The following is a 20,247-nucleotide window of genomic DNA, read 5'->3' as shown; positions in this document are numbered from 1 at the left end:
TATTTGAAAAAAAAAATCAAAAATATCATATATATCGATATTTTTTTGTGATATTTTCAATATTATCATCATTTTGTTTTGATAAAAAAAATATCATCGATACGATATTTTTTTAATATCACGACATCCCTATTACAGACTGCTATTTGTCTTCCCAATTTTTGACATTCCCTTTTCATTATGTCTCTTTCTCACTCTAATTCAAGTAGCGCAAGTGGCCACGTTCAGCAACAGCTATATCGCTCTCATTCTAGCAGAGTCCTGCTTATAGATAATTCATCTACTCATCCTCACACATTGACAATGAAGGAACATGGAGAAGAGGTAAATAGCGACTAAGCGCATACACATTATTTTCGCCCCGACATATATATATTCTTGATCAAGATCAATATCCGGGTCGATCTGGCCATGTCCGTCCGTCTGTCCATGCAGACTACAGAGACATAGCCGCACCGCAAGTTTGTTGGCCCATGTTTCCACGCCCACCACGCCTACAAACCGCCCAAAACTGCCATGCCCATACTTTGTATATATTTTCTGACATTTTTTGACATTTTGGTTAGTTTTGTAGATATCTCTTGATTTTCCAATAAACTTTTTGTCACGCCCACAAATCGCAAACAACTGTCAGTGTTAAAAAGTCGTTTTCACACTTCCACTAGTTGAACAACGGGTATCAGATAGTCCGGGAACTCGACAATAGCGTTCTTACTTGTTATACCCGTTACTCGTAGAGTAAAAGGGTATACTAGTTTCGTTGGAAAGTATATAATAGGCAGAAAGAATCAAATGTCAATTAGCGCAAATGCAAGTTAATTATCTCAGCTACTAGGCGTTTCTTGGGCCTTATAAACTACTATCGCAGATGCCTACCCCGATATCGCAGGCACCGCTGCTGAGCTGATAAGTTTAGTAAATAAGAACGACCAACAACAAATCCTCTGGACTACAGAACTCATATCAGACTTCGAGAATTGCAACTCGTTTGTGACGCATCGGACCTCGCAATCGGAGCAGTTTACGAACAACGCACTAGTCACGACTGGCAACCTCTACGATTTTTCTCCAAGAAGCTTAGCAACACTAAGAGAAATTACTCCGCTTAGGACCGAGAGCATATACAAGTCAATCAAATATGTCAGACACCTCGTCCATGCACGCATTCTTGTGATGAAAACTGATCACAAGCCATTGGTATACGCATTCCAAAAGCATCACCTCGACCCCTGCGGCATCTAAATTATATTTCGCAACTCTCGACGACCATCCTGTACTTAAAAGGAACAGAAAATATAGTTGCAGACTCTTTTTCGAGGATTTGCATAATCAGCTCAAAAAGGAATTGGACGCATCTTGCAAGAAATTACTTCCTTAAAGCTCAAGAAAGAAATACTGTGATGATCCACACCAAAACTCCGTCTTTTTGTACCGCAACCACTTTGCATTTTCTCATATATCCACAATCTACTTCATTCCAGTGAGTGAGCAACTGCCCGTCAAATCAAACAGAAGTTTGTCTGGCCTTCGGTGAACAAAGATGTCCTCATATGGTGTGGACTTTAGTCTCCCAAGCCAGCACTCCAAAATTCACAAGCACAATCACCTCCAGCCGGAGAAGATCGCTGTGCCAAAAGGATGATTCGACCACGTGCACATTGATATAGTTGTAATGCCTTTACAACAAGACTACCGCTATTGTCTTACATTATTGACCGTTTCTCGCGACGGCCAGAAGCAGTACCACTTTTTAATATCACGGCCGATACTATACAGACATGGCGTTCTGGACACACTGGATACCACGTTTTGGATCACCCAAAACAATCACTACTGATCAAGGAACCCAGTTTGAATTCAAATCGTCCTTGATGTGCAGCAGTGACACCCCGTGGCCTCAACTATTACCAACTGTGCTATTTGGACTTCGTACCTGCTACGAATTTTTCGTTAACATGGATGAAACTGAAGATTTTACGACATTCCTAAGAAGTTTTCTAGAGCACGTGCAGAAATATCGACGAACTCCCACAGCGCACCATATTAAAGGAAAAATGTCCCACTGAACCATCCTAAAACCTCTATCAATAACACTAGAAATAAGCGATACGGCAACGCTTAATTGTTAAGCGTCATTCTCTCAATACTGACTTGTAATTCGCGCGCATTGTGTGTGCCTTTTTATAATAAAGCATTATAATAGTATAATATATACTCTAAGGAAGTTAATGGCGAAACACACATCGCCATAAGATTTTGTAGGATAGCGCCACCTAGCGACAGTTAGTCCGGTACGGAAATTCGTGACACATTAATCAACTTTAGGCAGACCTGCACTTGCGTTAAAGCTTTAAAACGATCCATAGTCCATCTTTAGAGAGATACCGGATGGAGAAGCGGCGGTGCAAAAAGAGGTTACTTCCTTCTATAATCTGAGCTCGACGAGAGCAGTCGCATGGCATTGCTGGTTTCAACTAACCACGAGGTAAGAACGTGGAGAAATCTCAGTGTCATCCGAAGTTTCTGATAGCAACAGACAGCTTGCCGACGCCGAGTGCTAGTGATTCTGGCCAGCACCAGCGAATCGCCGGAATCCACTATCGCTAAGAGCTGTAAACATAAATAGTTATCTAAACTAGGTAGAAAACTTAAGAAACATAATATATAAATATGTCTTGAATTAATAGAATCGAGTCAACCAATTGTAAGAAGTGTAAGAATAAGTGAACATTAAAATGTGTAGTCAAATTATTTCGCATACGAGAAAGTAGATGAGCCAATAAGGTGATGAATCCGATTATTTTTGGGCACCCCGTTATTAAAAGGTTTCAGCTTAACCACCGACCTATGGAAGCGCTTCCATCAGTGGATCTTACCAGGTAAACCAAGAATAACCAATTTATCACCTGTCCGGCAGTTCAATGTATAACTAAACGTATAATCGAAATGTACATACATATATGCACAATTCGTTGTTTTGAATTCGAATTAAATACCTAAGCAATCCGTAAACTATAATGAAGTAAAATATACAATATTAAAATGCTCTGTGTGAATATATACATATGCAATAAAACTAAAAAATCTTATTTTTGACGAAAGCTAGATTAAAATGCTCTGTGTGAATATATACATATGCAATGAAACTAAAAAATTTTACTTTTGCCGAAAGCTAGATGTAGAATTTAATCATGCGAATATTATTAAAGTTTAATTTAGAATTATTACTACATTTATGGAATAAAATCCAATTATAATGTTTGAGTAGAAACACCCATTTTTAACTACATGCTGACCCAAGAACTCCCGTAGACCAATATCAAACAAGTGGCTAAACGCAGAATTTTGTGGAATCGCACTGAGAGAAACTCCCTATTAATCCTTCTATCTTTTTGCATAAATACCACTAGGGATGACTTATAAAGGCTTGTTGTCGGTTAGCACGCATACACTTTTAATTCGTACAGATCCATCCTTTTGCTGCGACCTCCTAATTATACCACGACACTCGCTGACGAGATAGAACCGGACTAAAATACATCAGCAGGAAAGACCATCAGCTTATCGTTGTTCGTTAGATATTATAAATATACAAGTTTTAAAATAATAATAATAAAAGTATAAATAAAACAAGAGAGAACGCTATAGTGGGGTTCCCCGACAATCTGATACCCATTACTCAGCTTGTGAAAGTGCGCAGGAGGCTCTTTAGCACTGACAGTTTTGGGCGTTAGGTTGTGCGTGGATAAAGAAATTCTAGCAAGTCGAGAGAAACTTACAAGACTAAATAAAAAATTTGTCAAAGGTGTAGGTGCGGCAGTTTTAGGCAGTTGGTGGGCATGAGAAAAGGTTTTTTTGGCAAATTGATAGAAATTTAAAAGACCAATAAAAAAATGAAAAAATATCAAAAGATTTTTCCAAAGTGTGGGCATGGCAGATTTAGGCGGTTTGGGGGCGTGGCAGCATCTGTGTGCGCAGCGTCTAAGTCTCAGGAGTCTGTATTCTTAATCTCAACTTTCTAGGTTTTGTAGTTCCTAAGATCTCGACGTTCATATGGACAGACGGACATGGTCAGATTGACGCGGCTATTGATCCTGATCAAGAATATAAATACCTTATATGGTCGGAAATGCGTCCTCCTGCCTGTGACATACTTTATCTAGTATACCCTTTTACTCTACATATACATATGTAAAAAAAAATCAAAAACATAAATGTACTTTATTGAATATATGAAATATTTTATCTAAAAGTATGTATGTTTATGTTTTCTTACATTGCCTGATGCTATATTTTTGATCGCCGTTGTAAAAGTTTCAATTAAATTATGCGATTTTCTATCCTTTTCGTTTCATTAAATTTTTTTCTTTTCAGTTTTATTTTCTTTATTACCATGCTGGTAATAAAGTTGTATGTACATATATATGTAAGGTATGCGGAATGAAATACGAACAAAATTAAACAAGTTCGCAATAATTTCCAAGGATTAGCGGAGAAGAACAGAACACATGACAATTAACGGTAGTATTCCAGCTTGCAACGCAATAAATATTATGTCTCAGAGCACAGCAGAGTGTCGAAATTTGATTTGCACGTATTGTGCAAATAACACAATTCAGCCAAAAAATGCAATTTTTCATTACTTTTGGCTATGGGCTTCAAAAAAACTTTTATTTATAAAATTATTTCGGATATTCAGAGTGGAAAAAAATGGATAGAGCCCCTGGGTCCGGAATAACGTTTCCATTACAGCAGTCTCAAGTTAGAGCCAAATTAAAGGCTGAAATTGCGGGTCGCACAGCAAAATCGTATCATGCGCTTGCCAAAAAATAGTACATTCAAGAATTGGGAGTGATGAAATGTTCTAAAAAAAAATGTTCCTAAAGTCTCAGATGCCCAGAGAGAGACTATTAAACTTCGGCTGCGTGCGCTTACAAGTAGTTCAAAGGTTTGCATAATGGATGATGAGACATATTTCACAGCGGAGGGCCATGAATGTACTCTAAAATACTACTTTAGGCTCCCTAATACTCATCCACCAGAAAGTGTTACTCAAATTACAAAAACAAAGTTTCCTAAATAGGTTTTACTGTGGCTGGCCATTAGCGAACGCGGAATAAGCGATCCAGTGTTTTTTAAAGCAGGATTAGCGGTGAATCCGCAGAATTATAAGGACAAAATGTCATCCGGTCGTTAAAAAATTTATTAATAAATATCATGCAAATGATAATACAGTGTTTTGGCCCGAGTGTTACTCAAATTACAAAAACAAAGTTTCCTAAAAAGGTTTTACTGTGGCTGGCCATTAGCGAACGCGGAATAAGCGATCCAGTGTTTTTTAAAGCAGGATTAGCGGTGAATCCGCAGTATTATAAGGACAAAATGTCATCCGGTCGTTAAAAAATTTATTAATAAATATCATGCAAATGATAATACAGTGTTTTGGCCCGATTTGGCGTCTGCTCATTATGCTAAAACAACACAGGAGGCTCTTGACCATTTGAGCATTGAGTTTGTGCCTAAGGCGCAAAATCCTCCAAATATGCCTCAGCTAAGGCCAATTCAAAATTTTTGTCCAAATTTGAAAAGAAATGTTTACAGCAATTATAAGCCGAAAAACGTAGATTGTTTAATATTAAAAATCAAAAGAGAGCTTGCTAAAATGGATACAAAGGGAATTCAGGAGGCTATGCGAAAGGTTCACGAAAATCAAAGGAAAGCTGTTTGCTACGGTCATGAATATTTTTTGTAATATAGCTTAAAGTCTAATAAAAAAACATATACAAGTTGCTATGACTTGAAATAAATTTGCTATTTGTATTTCATTCCCCATACCTTACACTGGTAGGCACAATTATTTTGACGAAATGTTCTTTCGTGTTTCTCAGTACCCTTTGATCAGCTTGAACAAAAATACTTTTTTTAGTTTTTGAAAAGTATGTAACAGGCAGCGTTTCCGCGTTTCCGACCATATAAAGTATATATATTCTGGATCAGGATCAATAGCTAAGTCGATCTGGCCATGTCCGTCTGTCCGTCCGTATGAATGTTGAGATCTCAAGAACTACATAAGCTAGACAGTTGAGACTTAGATCAGATCAGATAGTCGGGGAACTCGACAATAGCGTTCTCCCTTGTTTTTTTTTTAATTGGATAGTTACGTTTTGGGCGCCAGATGCAACGAGCTGATTTTATTGGTCTGCTCGCTACGAGATACGTGCGGCTAGCTCAGAAGATTTCGTATGTTCGTCCCACCCAATTTGTATTGAACGAGATCACTCGGTTACCAGTAAAAGCACTTAGCAGTTCTCTTTTCCTTGATCTTTATTTAACTATCTTTACACTTTAGTTCGATTTCCCGTGGTGGATCTCTCCTATGGTGTGGAAGTAATCGCTCGCCTGGTACAGCGGCCACGCGTGATTGGTTGCGAGGTGGTAGGCTGTGGGTATAGGGAAGCGTTACAGTTCCCAGACTAGGGTGAAAAGGTGCTGGGCTCTTAAGGTGAATTCTGTCCCGACCGGTCCCGCCAAACGCCTGTTCAGGTTCTACAAACGCTGCAGTGCCTATACAAGACGCCTATCGAAAGGCGACCCTTTCATCGTAACGCTTTCCTCAACCCTTTCGTCGTCCTGGATAGTGCGAACAGAAGCCGTTATCAAGTGCTGTTGTCAAGTCTCTTACTTATTATAAACATTCGCCGAGCTATTATTCGTTGTATTACTTAAATACCCATTAATTATCAATAAACTATAAACATATATCTACATATATTTCAAACAATTCGTCAGAATAATTTAAATTAATGTTGTATTTCATTAGTAAATAATTTAATATAGATATAAAATATTTTTTCTTTGGTATGATAATTATTTTTATGGCATATCGGCCAGATCGTTTATATGGCAGCTATATAAAAAAGTTGACCAAATCACTTTGTGATTCATCTTCGGGAAAGAAAGAGTAACACAAACTAAATTTGGTTAAGATAGGTCAACAATCCGAATTTCTGCGAAAAAAAGGCAAAGAAAACCACAGTGCACTGCCAGAAAGAACCAAGGTGATTGGCTTTTCCGGCGATATTGCCGTTGTAATAGTGGCAGAAAACGTTCGAGAAGCTGAGTGCCTTGGTATCGCATCTATTTGCACCAATGGCTGTCATTACTTGGCCAGCATATTGAACACCACAAGTCGGAGGCCGTTCTAACATCCAGCCACAAGCAGATAGAGTTAGCCACCATCCAAGTCGGAGGCGTCATGATTAAATCGGCAAGAGCGATAAGATAAAAGGGGGTCATGCTAGACACTAGGCCGTCGTTCAAAGAACACCTGGTGGAAATTAATAGGAAGGCTGCCAGGGTGTTAGCGCAAATAATGCATGGGACAAAGGCAGGGACGCAGAATACCGCACCAGTCTTGGCCACGACGTTAACCACAACTGGCTAGAACGCGCATGGCCACCAGGATATTCACAACGTCAAGGGCGTGCCAAACACATTTTTGGCATACAATAGTGGCAGAAAACGTTCGAGAAGCTGAGTGCCTTGGTATCGCATCTATTTGCACCAATGGCTGTCATTACTTGGCCAGCATATTGAACACCACAAGTCGGAGGCCGTTCTAACATCCAGCCACAAGCAGATAGAGTTAGCCACCATCCAAGTCGGAGGCGTCATGATTAAATCGGCAAGAGCGATAAGATAAAAGGGGGTCATGCTAGACACTAGGCCGTCGTTCAAAGAACACCTGGTGGAAATTAATAGGAAGGCTGCCAGGGTGTTAGCGCAAATAATGCATGGGACAAAGGCAGGGACGCAGAATACCGCACCAGTCTTGGCCACGACGTTAACCACAACTGGCTAGAACGCGCATGGCCACCAGGATATTCACAACGTCAAGGGCGTGCCAAACACATTTTTGGCATACCGATACAAGCTTACAAGACTAATACAAAACTGAAAAAATATTAAAACATGGGTCAACAAGCATGCGCCGAGTGTATGTATCTGAAATCTTCTTGCTTATTTTCAAGTTTCTTTTATATTTCCTGAGATCTCAGCGTGCATACGAATGGACAGACTGTCATGGCCAGACCAACTACAAATATATTTATACCATATGTCGAAAACGTATACCCTTTTACGCTACGACTAACGGGTATAACCAAAATTTTTATTAAGTTAAGGTAGCCATTCATTAGTTGTCAATAAATTCGACTGTGTAATTATGGCCGAGCTTCTTTTGTTTATAATAATTCGTATTTTTTTGCCATTTACATTAATCCTTGGTAAGAATGTAAATTATATAATACTTAATACATCATAATTTTATAATTTCATTTTTTAGTAACATGGATACGACCAGTTGGCCTATCCTATTTATATCTAGTTTCGTTTTTTTTATCACCATGGCTGCTGCAAACTAATAGCTTAAAACAGCGAACCTTCTTAAAAGTGTTTATAATATTTCTTTGTGTTTTAAGTACTTCTTGCATTGTCGGCCACATTATTTTTAATTTGATAAATCTATTTTTTGTTGATCTAAGCTCAAAAAAATCATTTTCATTTATCTTACGTCAATGTGGATTTCTATATTTTAAAGGCTTAAGGTAATAATTAAATTCCTTTTATAATTGTTTTTTGTATAGTAAAAGGGTGTACTAGATTGGTTTAAAAGTATGTAACAAGAAAAAGAGCATTTCCCACCATATAAGGTATACATATTCATGATCAGGATCACTAGCCGTGTCGATCTGCCCATGTCTGTATGAACGATCTCAGAAGCTATATAAAGTTGAGTTCAAGCATGCAGATTTCAGACACATATGTACATAGATGCAGCGCAAATTTGTTTACAAATGTTTCCATGCCCACTACCAACATGCACAAATTTGGCACGCCCTCACATTGAAAGTGTTTTGACATTTTTTTATTTTCTTATTAGTTTTGTAAAGATTTTTTTCCAAGCCACTTACTTTTAGCCACCCAAACCTGTCCACGCTATTAAACAATTTTTGTATTTTTATTAATTTACTGTTTCAATTGTGATCGATATTCTAAAAAAATGTTTCAATTTTTCGTTTGCACTTTCATTAGCTGTGTAACGGGTATCTGGTAGTCGGGAAGCTTGAGTATAGCTTTCTATACTGTTCTATTTAAAAACAAATTTTTCATTTTAGTATTGTTTCTATTGCCCACTGGATACTTCCCGATGTTTTCGTTCTGCTAAATACTATTGTTTTTTTTATTTGCTCTAAAATTAAATATAAAAGGCAAAAGAAAGTTTTTCAAAATGACGACGATGTGCTTTACAAAAAGAGTAAGGAATCAAAAGGTGCTTTAAAAGTTGCTGAGATAAATCGAATTTTGATCATTGTTTATATTCAATCGGTACTAAAGACATGTAAGTAGTGAAAATTCAAAAATATACTTGCTACCTGCAAATTAATTTCTACAGCTCTTATTTTTTCTCTTATGGTGCTTTACTTTGCTGCAACCTTAAGACCTTCACTGCCAGGAAGCCTATACTTCTGTATGTTTATAATAGCTGGCTCCTATTGGGCACTTTATCGCCAACGGTAAATCTATTTCTTACAAAATTACATAGTACCGATAAAAAAATATTTGAATTTTAGAAAAATGTACTATGCTGTAATATTTATGGTTGTGGCGCTATTAGTACATATAACATGTATATTTGCTTATCAATTGCCAATTTTGCAAAGCTCAATTAATTGTGATAAACTTTGGACCAGGTCAGTAAATTCCATAGACAGTATTAGCCCTTTTAAACATTGGACATTCGTTTATGTGTATAACCTAAGCTTCACCGCAGAGTTCTTGAAAATTTATAATTAGATTTACTTTTAAACAGGCTAATGGGAATGGAAATTTTATTTCGCCTTTTTAAAGATAATAAAAATGGAAAAATAATGGAGTTAAATGCTAAACTAAATTTGGATTCATATTTAAGCCCTATTGCTTTAATGTTGGCTTACTTTGCAACAACGCTAAGCCTTATAAACCGTTCACAATGCGAGATAACATTCAATACGATTCGAATGAATTTAGGACCCAAAACGAATAATATATATTCTAATAAACAACCTCCAAATGAGGAAAATGATGAAATATTGATTGACACGAAACCTTCAATTCTGGAACAATTCTTTTATATACTTTGTGAACTTACATCATTTGTTTACCAAAATAGCTACATATTACTTAATATCATAATGATGGTAATTTACCTATTTTTATTTATATTTTTCTTACTTATGTACATCGTAACACAACAAGTCACATTGATTTATTCACTTCTAAATTCTAAGAATTTCCTCTTTAACTTTTCATACAATGCATTTCTTAGTACTTACCATTTATTATACAATATTTTTGATATCGATTTTAATTATAAATGTTACTTAATTATTTTAAAACCAACGCAAAGGGTTGCACTCTGTTTAAAGTACCGGCCGAACAGATTATGACCTAGCTAAGGGCACACATCTAAAATACTGTTGTGGTTCTAGCCTAGGGCTTGAGAACGCAATGAAACCGTTTATACGCCTTACTGAAGGTGGCTTGAAAGGACCGATCAGCAGTTTTGGCGAGGCTAGGGATAGTTTTCGTCCAGCTGATGATCTCATTTATGTTGGATTTTGGTCGGCTAGAGTTGTAAGTGAAATAGAAAAAGGGACCTCTTCTTCTACTTATACTTCTTTAACCCATATATACATTTTGGCCTTGAAGTATGCACTTTAAATGGGTATTGCCAATTATTGCATTTCGACTGCAGCTTCATCGTAGTAATCGACAATGATCAGTTGTTACATCACAGCCAACTTCACCGTTCTGAACCCGAATTCCGGTCACGTTCTTTTCTTGAAAAATTCAAAAGCGATCACATAAAATAAATCAAAACCGGTGAAATAGTGCCTCTTCCCACGACGGAAAATTTCTTTGATTTGGTTAAGTTGGCGAAAGGCAAGGTAAGCCACAAAATACCAAGATATTCTCTTGTAATTCTGACAGCATCTTTGTTTTGCAAAACATTACGAAGAAATTCGATTTCCTTTAGAATTATTTGTTTGGTTTTCAATTGTTTGCGGAAAACAAAAGCGGAATTAATTTAGTTGTTCCTCTGGCCCAAGCAAAAGTACCATGCTCTTAGTTCAAAACAACTGTAAAAATCCAATACGAAAACTAAGATTTTGAATATATAAGACATATCTTACGAGAAGGTCATATCCATTCGAAGTTTAAGAACGTTTTATTACACCTAAAAAGTATCCTAAGAAAACAAGCAGCGTTGTTCTCGAATGACACGATTTCGCAGAAAACCTTCATACCCTATGTTACTATTTTTCTATAACCTCTCACCTTTAAATCCCATATAGGAAAAGTTCGGTAAACAATATTAATACCCTTCGACTTGCCAGAAATCTAGCTTAGAGTTCATATAAGTGTCTTTCGAGTATTTTGAGTTTACCTTTTTGATTAGCTAAGTGCGAACTACTATGGTATACTTTGTTGCGTTTAGAATCGATTAATTTGGGTTATCGTTATAGTTTTTATACCCGTTAAACGTAGAGTAAAAGGGTATACTAGATTCGTTGAAAAGTCTGTAACATGCAGAAGGAAGCGATTTCGTTTATATAAAGTTGTATATATATACCTTTGATCAGGATCAATAGACGAGTCGATCTGGCCATGTCCGTCTGTTTATCCTTCCGTATGAACGTCGAGATTTCAGGAACTATAGAAAGTTCACATTAAGCATCCAAACTTCAGTGACATAGACGTAGCGCAAGTTTGTCGAATCATGTTGCCACGCCTACAAACCGCCCAAATCTGCCACCCCCACACTTTTGAAAAATGTTTTGATATTTTTTCATGTGTATTGTAAATTTGTATCGATCTGCAAAAAACTGCTTACCACTCCCACCCTAACTCCCACAAACCGCCCAAAACTCCCACGCCCATACTTTTAAAAAATCTTTTTATATTTCTTCACATTTTGTTAGTTTTGTAAATTTATTTCGATTTTCCATTATCTTTTTGTCACGCTCTAACGTCCACAAACAACTAAAAACTGTCAGTACTGAAGTTTCTCCTTCGCACTGCCACTATCTGAGTAACGGGTATCAGATAGTCGGGGAGCTCGACTATAGCGTTCTCTCTGGCTTATTTTTTTCTATTTTATATTATTATGTGTAGCCGAAGGGATATAATAATTTTTAACAGGCATAGGATAAATTCTAAGAATATATCTAAAACATTTTTTGTTATAAAAATAAGTGAAAATCGAAATCTCTGAATAAAAGTAATCTGCTGCTGATTAAAGCTTAAAAAAGATAATGCTATATTCGAGTTCGTCGAATATCTCATTTACTGCTAATCAGCTAGTTTAAGTGCAAAGAAGATTTCTCAATATTTTTTACGTATATCAATACAAAATTTGCAAGAATAATAAAATCTAAAACGACTACACATTTTAGAAAATTTTAGGAGTGACAGCAATTTACGGTTTGTGGGCACAAGATTGGCGGGGTGAAAATATTTTTGGGATATCGATAGGAACTAGCAGGGCAAATAATACAAAAAAAAAAGTTAGGGGTTGTTTGAAGTAGCGTGAGCTTGTCTACATTATGAAACAAACTTGCTCGATCAGGCTGTCACTAAAATCGGAATGTTCTAAATTAAAAAAAGTGTTTTTATTTCAATAACTTTTACAAACAAAGCTTTAAATTTTAAAAGAAATCGTTAGGTTCTTTTTCGAATAATCCACCAAAAAGGAAAAAAAACTTAAATATTATAACTCTTTTGTATAGACACAAGATATTGTTTAAAGTATAAAATGAATTTCAGAAATCGACTTATAGCACAAGTTTCTAACCCCATTACAATTTTTACTATTTATATCTAAGAAAAAATTCTAACATATATCAATTTTGGGACCGGATTTTAATAAAGATTTATTAGAGGCTTATTTCATTGTTTGGTGGGCGATACGGTAAATATTTCTTTGAAATATAGTCTCCAGTATGGGGCCTCGTGGTGTAGTGGATAGCGCAACTAGCCGCTAACCACGGGGTCGTGGGCTCAAACCCCACCCATGACGAGAGCATGGCCATACAAAACTTTCTCTCTGAAATGCTTTTCTAACTTTTAGAAAGTATTCTTCTACATAAAAAATGCCTATTACAATAATTTTCGGCAACTTCCACTTGCCCCACCCCACCCCCCCTCCACAATACATGGGAGAAAAACGGGGCCACCAACATAGTACCAAGCGCACCCTGTGTTTTTCTGAGAACAGCAACAACACCCAGCAGGGCGAGTGCGTTACCAGACTGTTCGCTTTTCTACGAATAACAACACAACACCGTAGACGCCAATCCCCCGATGGCGACAGGTGGCAGCCCCACCACTGGGATAAGCCGCATCTGGCCAATCACCAGATCGGTCGAAAAAACTTACAACGATTACTAAAACTAATACGAGAAATTCAAACATTTAAGATGGAAAGCTCTCGTAGAAGCCCTAAGTTCCCGAGAGGAATAGAAGGAATTTAAAAAAAAAATAAAAAAATAGTCTCCAGCTATACAGTAGTTAAAAAAAATATTTCGGTTTATATAAAATTATACGATTTGTATGGCTAGGGTGGGTGATAAGAGGTAGTCCACAACGCACGCGCAAAGGGGTAGCTGCTCCTTAAATCCATACAAAAGACCTCAAAAAGTTAACATTCTGAATGGCCCCTTCTGATCGCGGCTCACAGGGAATACATCCTAGTCAGAGGTGATCCAATCATTGACTCTGAATGTGACTTTAACTTCATCCGCTTCCAAGACCCAGTTAATTTGTGGATCAATATTAAGCGCCGAGTCTGCATTATATTTAAAATGCACTTTAGGGATAGCTGACCTCTTTTTTCCCCTCCTTTTTCGCTCTTAACGCTGTCCAAAAATATTTCTCGTCAAGCAGCTGCCAAACCGCTTCGTCAGACTGCCAGAAATGGATAAGAAAAATCTTGGCACTCGGATCCCGTTCGAACCTATATAACTCTTTCTATAGGTGCCACCGCCATTCTCCTGAAATCGATAATCAGCTCCTTTGCCCATTTTAGTCAGAAATTCCTGACAGGAAGAATTCTTCTTCTGCCCTAATTCTAATTCTGGAAACCAGCCTTCTTGCCCCCTACTTTGCGTTGCCGTTAGCGCTAAAAAAACTGATGTAACTATTACATAATTTGAAGGATTATCCAAAAGGGACGCTCAAACCGGCGCCGACATTTCAGTGTTGCCACCCTGTAAAATCGCAAAACCAAAACCCACTCCAAAGCTTCTTTTCGCAGCCAGTGGCTCAAAAATACACTCCTATAGAGAAAAACGTATAACATTATCACTAGGACTAAGGCGAAATTTTGTTTTCACTTTCGTGGTAGCTAACGTCAATTGCGCTATCATTGGATCCGATTTTCTTCAATACTTCGTTGACATTAAGCGACGTAAACTTATCGATCGAGCAACGCTATCCGAATCGACCTGTGGAACCCCTTCGCATGAAATAACTCGGATTTTAGCCAACGATGCGTGCAACCAATACGCCAAGCTACTTCACGAATATCGAGATCTCGCATGGCAGAATGGCGTCCATGCGGAGACTACCGAGCTCTAAACAACGTAACAGTGCCTGATCGATATCCGATTCCGTACATACTGAATGTAACGAGCATTCTATACGGTAAGAATATATTTTCTAAAATCTACCTGCAAACGCATATCACCAGATCCCTGTCCAGCCGCAAGATATTCCCAAAACAGTCATTATCACGCCTTTTGTCATTATCGAATTCTTGTACATGACGTTCGGCTTGCGAAATACAGCGCAGACTTTTCAGCGGTACATAAACGACGTTATAAAGGGCCTCGATTTTGCTTTCGCATACATCGATGACATTTTGATCGCTTCAGAGCCCGCAGCGCAACACGAGACGCACCTCCGCATAGTCCTCGACCGCCTCCGAAAGGCACAACTCCCCGTGAACTTCTAAAAGTGTCAGTTCGGAACTCACGTTCCTGGGTCATGACATCAGCCAGCCCGGTTTAAAACCATCTGAAACTAAAGTGGAAGCCATTCGCTACTTTGAAAAACTGCTTATCGCTAAGGATCTGAAAAAGTTTCTGGGTATGATCAACTTCTATCGACCGATAGTCCCAGATTTATCATCACGTTCTCGACGACCACGGCATCCTTCGCGGCTTCTTAGCTTTTGCCTCGTACACGATTTGTTATAATTAAAATAATCATACTTAAGTAAACTGAATAAATACTACAAATTATCTCTGTGTACGATACACATTAAATATTCATTCCGTCCTCCCAATCCACCATTGTAGGTTACAGTGCAGAGCAGCACGTGCAAATCAGAAAACTGTTTTATGAAAATGGGTCTTCAGTTCGAGCAACGTGTCACGCACTTCGGCCGTTTAACAGTCTCGTTTAAATGCAGCCCGCAACCGTGCAACGCATCTATAAGAACTCGGTAAAAGACTTATGTAAGCATTACCTGAATTGCTTTTGTAAGCATTACCTGAAAAGCTTCTAGATGCATTCTCTGAAAGGCTTCTGGGTGCATTCCCTGAAAGGCTTCTGGATGCGTTCTTTGAAAGGCTTCTGAATGTTTTCCGAATGAATGTTCCGAATTAATTATTAGGAAAATGTCTATTGAGTGTATCCTAAGGTAGAAAAAGTGCGAAGGAGTCTTCAAAACTGACAGTTTTTGGCGGTTTGTGGGCGTAAGAGAAATAATATCAAACGATTTTTCAAAAGTTTGGCGTGGCAGTTTTGGGCGGTCACAAACCGCGTTAGTGTGGGCGTGGCAACATTAATCATGAATGCTCTGGAGTCTATATGCTTAATCTCAACTTTCTAGCTCTTGTAGTTCCTAAGATCTCGACGTTCATACGAACGGACAGACGGACGGAAAGACGGACATGGCCAGAGCGACTCGGCTATTGATCCTGATCAAGAATATATATACTTTATATGGTCGGAAACGCTTCCTTCTGCCTGTTACATACTTTTCAAAAACTAATAAAAGTATTTTTGTTCAAGCTGATCAAAGGGTACTGAGAAACACGAAAGAACATTTCGTCAAAATAATTGTGCCTACCAGTGTAAGGTATGGGGAATGAAATACAAATAGCAAATTTATTTCAAGTCATAGCAACTTGTATATGTTTTTTTATTAGACTTTAAGCTATATTACAAAAAATATTCATGACCGCAGCAAACAGCTTTCCTTTGATTTTCGTGAACCTTTCGCATAGCCTCCTGAATTCCCTTTTTATCCATTTTAGCAAGCTCTCTTTTGATTTTTAATATTAAACAATCTATGTTTTTCGGCTTATAATCCTTGCTGTAAACATTTCTTTTCAAATTTGGACAAAAATTTTGAATTGGCCTTTGCTGAGGCATATTTGGAGGATTTTGCGCCTTAGGCACAAACTCAATGCTCAAATGGTCAAGAGCCTCCTGTGTTGTTTTAGCATAATGAGCAGACGCCAAATCGGGCCAAAAAACAGTATTATCATTTGCATGATATTTATTAATAAATTTTTTAACGACCGGATGACATTTTGTCCTTATAATACTGCGGATTCACCGCTAATCCAGCTTTAAAAAACACTGGATCGCTTATTCCGCGTTCGCTAATGGCCAGCCACAGTAAAACCTTTTTAGGAAACTTTGTTTTTGTAATTTGAGTAACACTCGGGCCAAAACACTGTATTATCATTTGCATGATATTTATTAATAAATTTTTTAACGACCGGATAACATTTTGTCCTTATAATTCTGCGGATTCACCGCTAATCCTGCTTTAAAAAACACTGGATCGCTTATTCCGCGTTCGCTAATGGCCAGCCACAGTAAAACCTTTTTAGGAAACTTTGTTTTTGTAATTTGAGTAACACTTTCTGGTGGATGAGTATTAGGGAGCCTAAAGTAGTATTTTAGAGTACATTCATGGCCCTCCGCTGTGAAATATGTCTCATCATCCATTATGCAAACCTTTGAACTACTTGTAAGCGCACGCAGCCGAAGTTTAATAGTCTCTCTCTGGGCATCTGAGACTTTAGGAACATTTTTTTTTAGAACATTTCATCACTCCCAATTCTTGAATGTACTATTTTTTGGCAAGCGCATGATACGATTTTGCTGTGCGACCCGCAATTTCAGCCTTTAATTTGGCTCTAACTTGAGACTGCTGTAATGGAAACGTTATTCCGGACCCAGGGGCTCTATCCATTTTTTTCCACTCTGAATATCCGAAATAATTTTATAAATAAAAGTTTTTTTGAAGCCCATAGCCAAAAGTAATGAAAAATTGCATTTTTTGGCTGAATTGTGTTATTTGCACAATACGTGCAAATCAAATTTCGACACTCTGCTGTGCTCTGAGACATAATATTTATTGCGTTGCAAGCTGGAATACTACCGTTAATTGTCATGTGTTCTGTTCTTCTCCGCTAATCCTTGGAAATTATTGCGAACTTGTTTAATTTTGTTCGTATTTCATTCCGCATACCTTACATATATATGTACATACAACTTTATTACCAGCATGGTAATAAAGAAAATAAAACTGAAAAGAAAAAAATTTAATGAAACGAAAAGGATAGAAAATCGCATAATTTAATTGAAACTTTTACAACGGCGATCAAAAATATAGCATCAGGCAATGTAAGAAAACATAAACATACATACTTTTAGATAAAATATTTCATATATTCAATAAAGTACATTTATGTTTTTGATTTTTTTTTACATATGTATATGTAGAGTAAAAGGGTATACTAGATAAAGTATGTCACAGGCAGGAGGACGCATTTCCGACCATATAAGGTATTTATATTCTTGATCAGGATCAATAGCCGCGTCAATCTGACCATGTCCGTCTGTCCATATGAACGTCGAGATCTTAGGAACTACAAAACCTAGAAAGTTGAGATTAAGAATACAGACTCCTGAGACTTAGACGCTGCGCACACAGATGCTGCCACGCCCCCAAACCGCCTAAATCTGCCATGCCCACACTTTGGAAAAATCTTTTGATATTTTTTCATTTTTTTATTGGTCTTTTAAATTTCTATCAATTTGCCAAAAAAACCTTTTCTCATGCCCACCAACTGCCTAAAACTGCCGCACCTACACCTTTGACAAATTTTTTATTTAGTCTTGTAAGTTTCTCTCGACTTGCTAGAATTTCTTTATCCACGCACAACCTAACGCCCAAAACTGTCAGTGCTAAAGAGCCTCCTGCGCACTTTCACAAGCTGAGTAATGGGTATCAGATTGTCGGGGAACCCCACTATAGCGTTCTCTCTTGTTTTATTTATACTTTTATTATTATTATTTTAAAACTTGTATATTTATAATATCTAACGAACAACGATAAGCTGATGGTCTTTCCTGCTGATGTATTTTAGTCCGGTTCTATCTCGTCAGCGAGTGTCGTGGTATAATTAGGAGGTCGCAGCAAAAGGATGGATCTGTACGAATTAAAAGTGTATGCGTGCTAACCGACAACAAGCCTTTATAAGTCATCCCTAGTGGTATTTATGCAAAAAGATAGAAGGATTAATAGGGAGTTTCTCTCAGTGCGATTCCACAAAATTCTGCGTTTAGCCACTTGTTTGATATTGGTCTACGGGAGTTCTTGGGTCAGCATGTAGTTAAAAATTGGTGTTTCTACTCAAACATTATAATTGGATTTTATTCCATAAATGTAGTAATAATTCTAAATTAAACTTTAATAATATTCGCATGATTAAATTCTACATCTAGCTTTCGGCAAAAGTAAGATTTTTTAGTTTCATTGCATATGTATATATTCACACAGAGCATTTTAATCTAGCTTTCGTCAAAAATAAGATTTTTTAGTTTTATTGCATATGTATATATTCACACAGAGCATTTTAATATTGTATATTTTACTTCATTATAGTTTACGGATTGCTTAGGTATTTAATTCGAATTCAAAACAACGAATTGTGCATATATGTATGTACATTTCGATTATACGTTTAGTTATACATTGAACTGCCGGACAGGTGATAAATTGGTTATTCTTGGTTTACCTGGTAAGATCCACTGATGGAAGCGCTTCCATAGGTCGGTGGTTAAGCTGAAACCTTTTAATAACGGGGTGCCCAAAAATAATCGGATTCATCACCTTATTGGCTCATCTACTTTCTCGTATGCGAAATAATTTGACTACACATTTTAATGTTCACTTATTCTTACACTTCTTACAATTGGTTGACTCGATTCTATTAATTCAAGACATATTTATATATTATGTTTCTTAAGTTTTCTACCTAGTTTAGATAACTATTTATGTTTACAGCTCTTAGCGATAGTGGATTCCTGCGATTCGCTGGTGCTGGCCAGAATCACTAGCACTCGGCGTCGGCAAGCTGTCTGTTGCTATCAGAAACTTCGGATGACACTGAGATTTCTCCACGTTCTTACCTCGTGGTTAGTTGAAACCAGCAATGCCATGCGACTGCTCTCGTCGAGCTCAGATTATAGAAGGAAGTAACCTCTTTTTGCACCGCCGCTTCTCCATCCGGTATCTCTCTAAAGATGGACTATGGATCGTTTTAAAGCTTTAACGCAAGTGCAGGTCTGCCTAAAGTTGATTAATGTGTCACGAATTTCCGTACCGGACTAACTGTCGCTAGGTGGCGCTATCCTACAAAATCTTATGGCGATGTGTGTTTCGCCATTAACTTCCTTAGAGTATATATTATACTATTATAATGCTTTATTATAAAAAGGCACACACAATGCGCGCGAATTACAAGTCAGTATTGAGAGAATGACGCTTAACAATTAAGCGTTGCCGTATCGCTTAAATCTAGTGTTATTGATAGAGGTTTTAGGATGGTTCAGTGGGACATTTTTCCTTTAATATGGTGCGCTGTGGGAGTTCGTCGATATTTCTGCACGTGCTCTAGAAAACTTCTTAGGAATGTCGTAAAATCTTCAGTTTCATCCATGTTAACGAAAAATTCGTAGCAGGTACGAAGTCCAAATAGCACAGTTGGTAATAGTTGAGGCCACGGGGTGTCACTGCTGCACATCAAGGACGATTTGAATTCAAACTGGGTTCCTTGATCAGTAGTGATTGTTTTGGGTGATCCAAAACGTGGTATCCAGTGTGTCCAGAACGCCATG

General features: G+C 37.5%; 1 protein-coding gene across 1 annotated transcript; it reads left to right on the top strand.

The window, feature by feature from the left end:
• The first annotated feature begins 8,027 nt into the window (after nt 1–8,027).
• On the top strand, nt 8,028–11,850 carry LOC26535151 (piezo-type mechanosensitive ion channel component). The gene is made up of 6 exons (XM_015189247.2): nt 8,028–8,285; nt 8,345–8,606; nt 9,177–9,400; nt 9,455–9,575; nt 9,633–9,752; nt 9,872–11,850. The coding sequence occupies exons 1-6, from the start codon at nt 8,225–8,227 to the stop codon at nt 10,485–10,487; spliced, it is 1,404 nt and encodes a 467-aa protein (XP_015044733.2). The 5' UTR covers nt 8,028–8,224; the 3' UTR covers nt 10,488–11,850.
• Nucleotides 11,851–20,247: the final 8,397 nt, after the last annotated feature.

Source organism: Drosophila yakuba, unplaced genomic scaffold (assembly GCF_016746365.2).
Source record: "Drosophila yakuba strain Tai18E2 unplaced genomic scaffold, Prin_Dyak_Tai18E2_2.1 Segkk4_quiver_pilon_scaf, whole genome shotgun sequence".
In the NCBI taxonomy this organism is placed as follows: Eukaryota; Metazoa; Arthropoda; class Insecta; order Diptera; family Drosophilidae; genus Drosophila; species Drosophila yakuba.
This window is presented reverse-complemented; position numbering and strand designations above follow the sequence as displayed.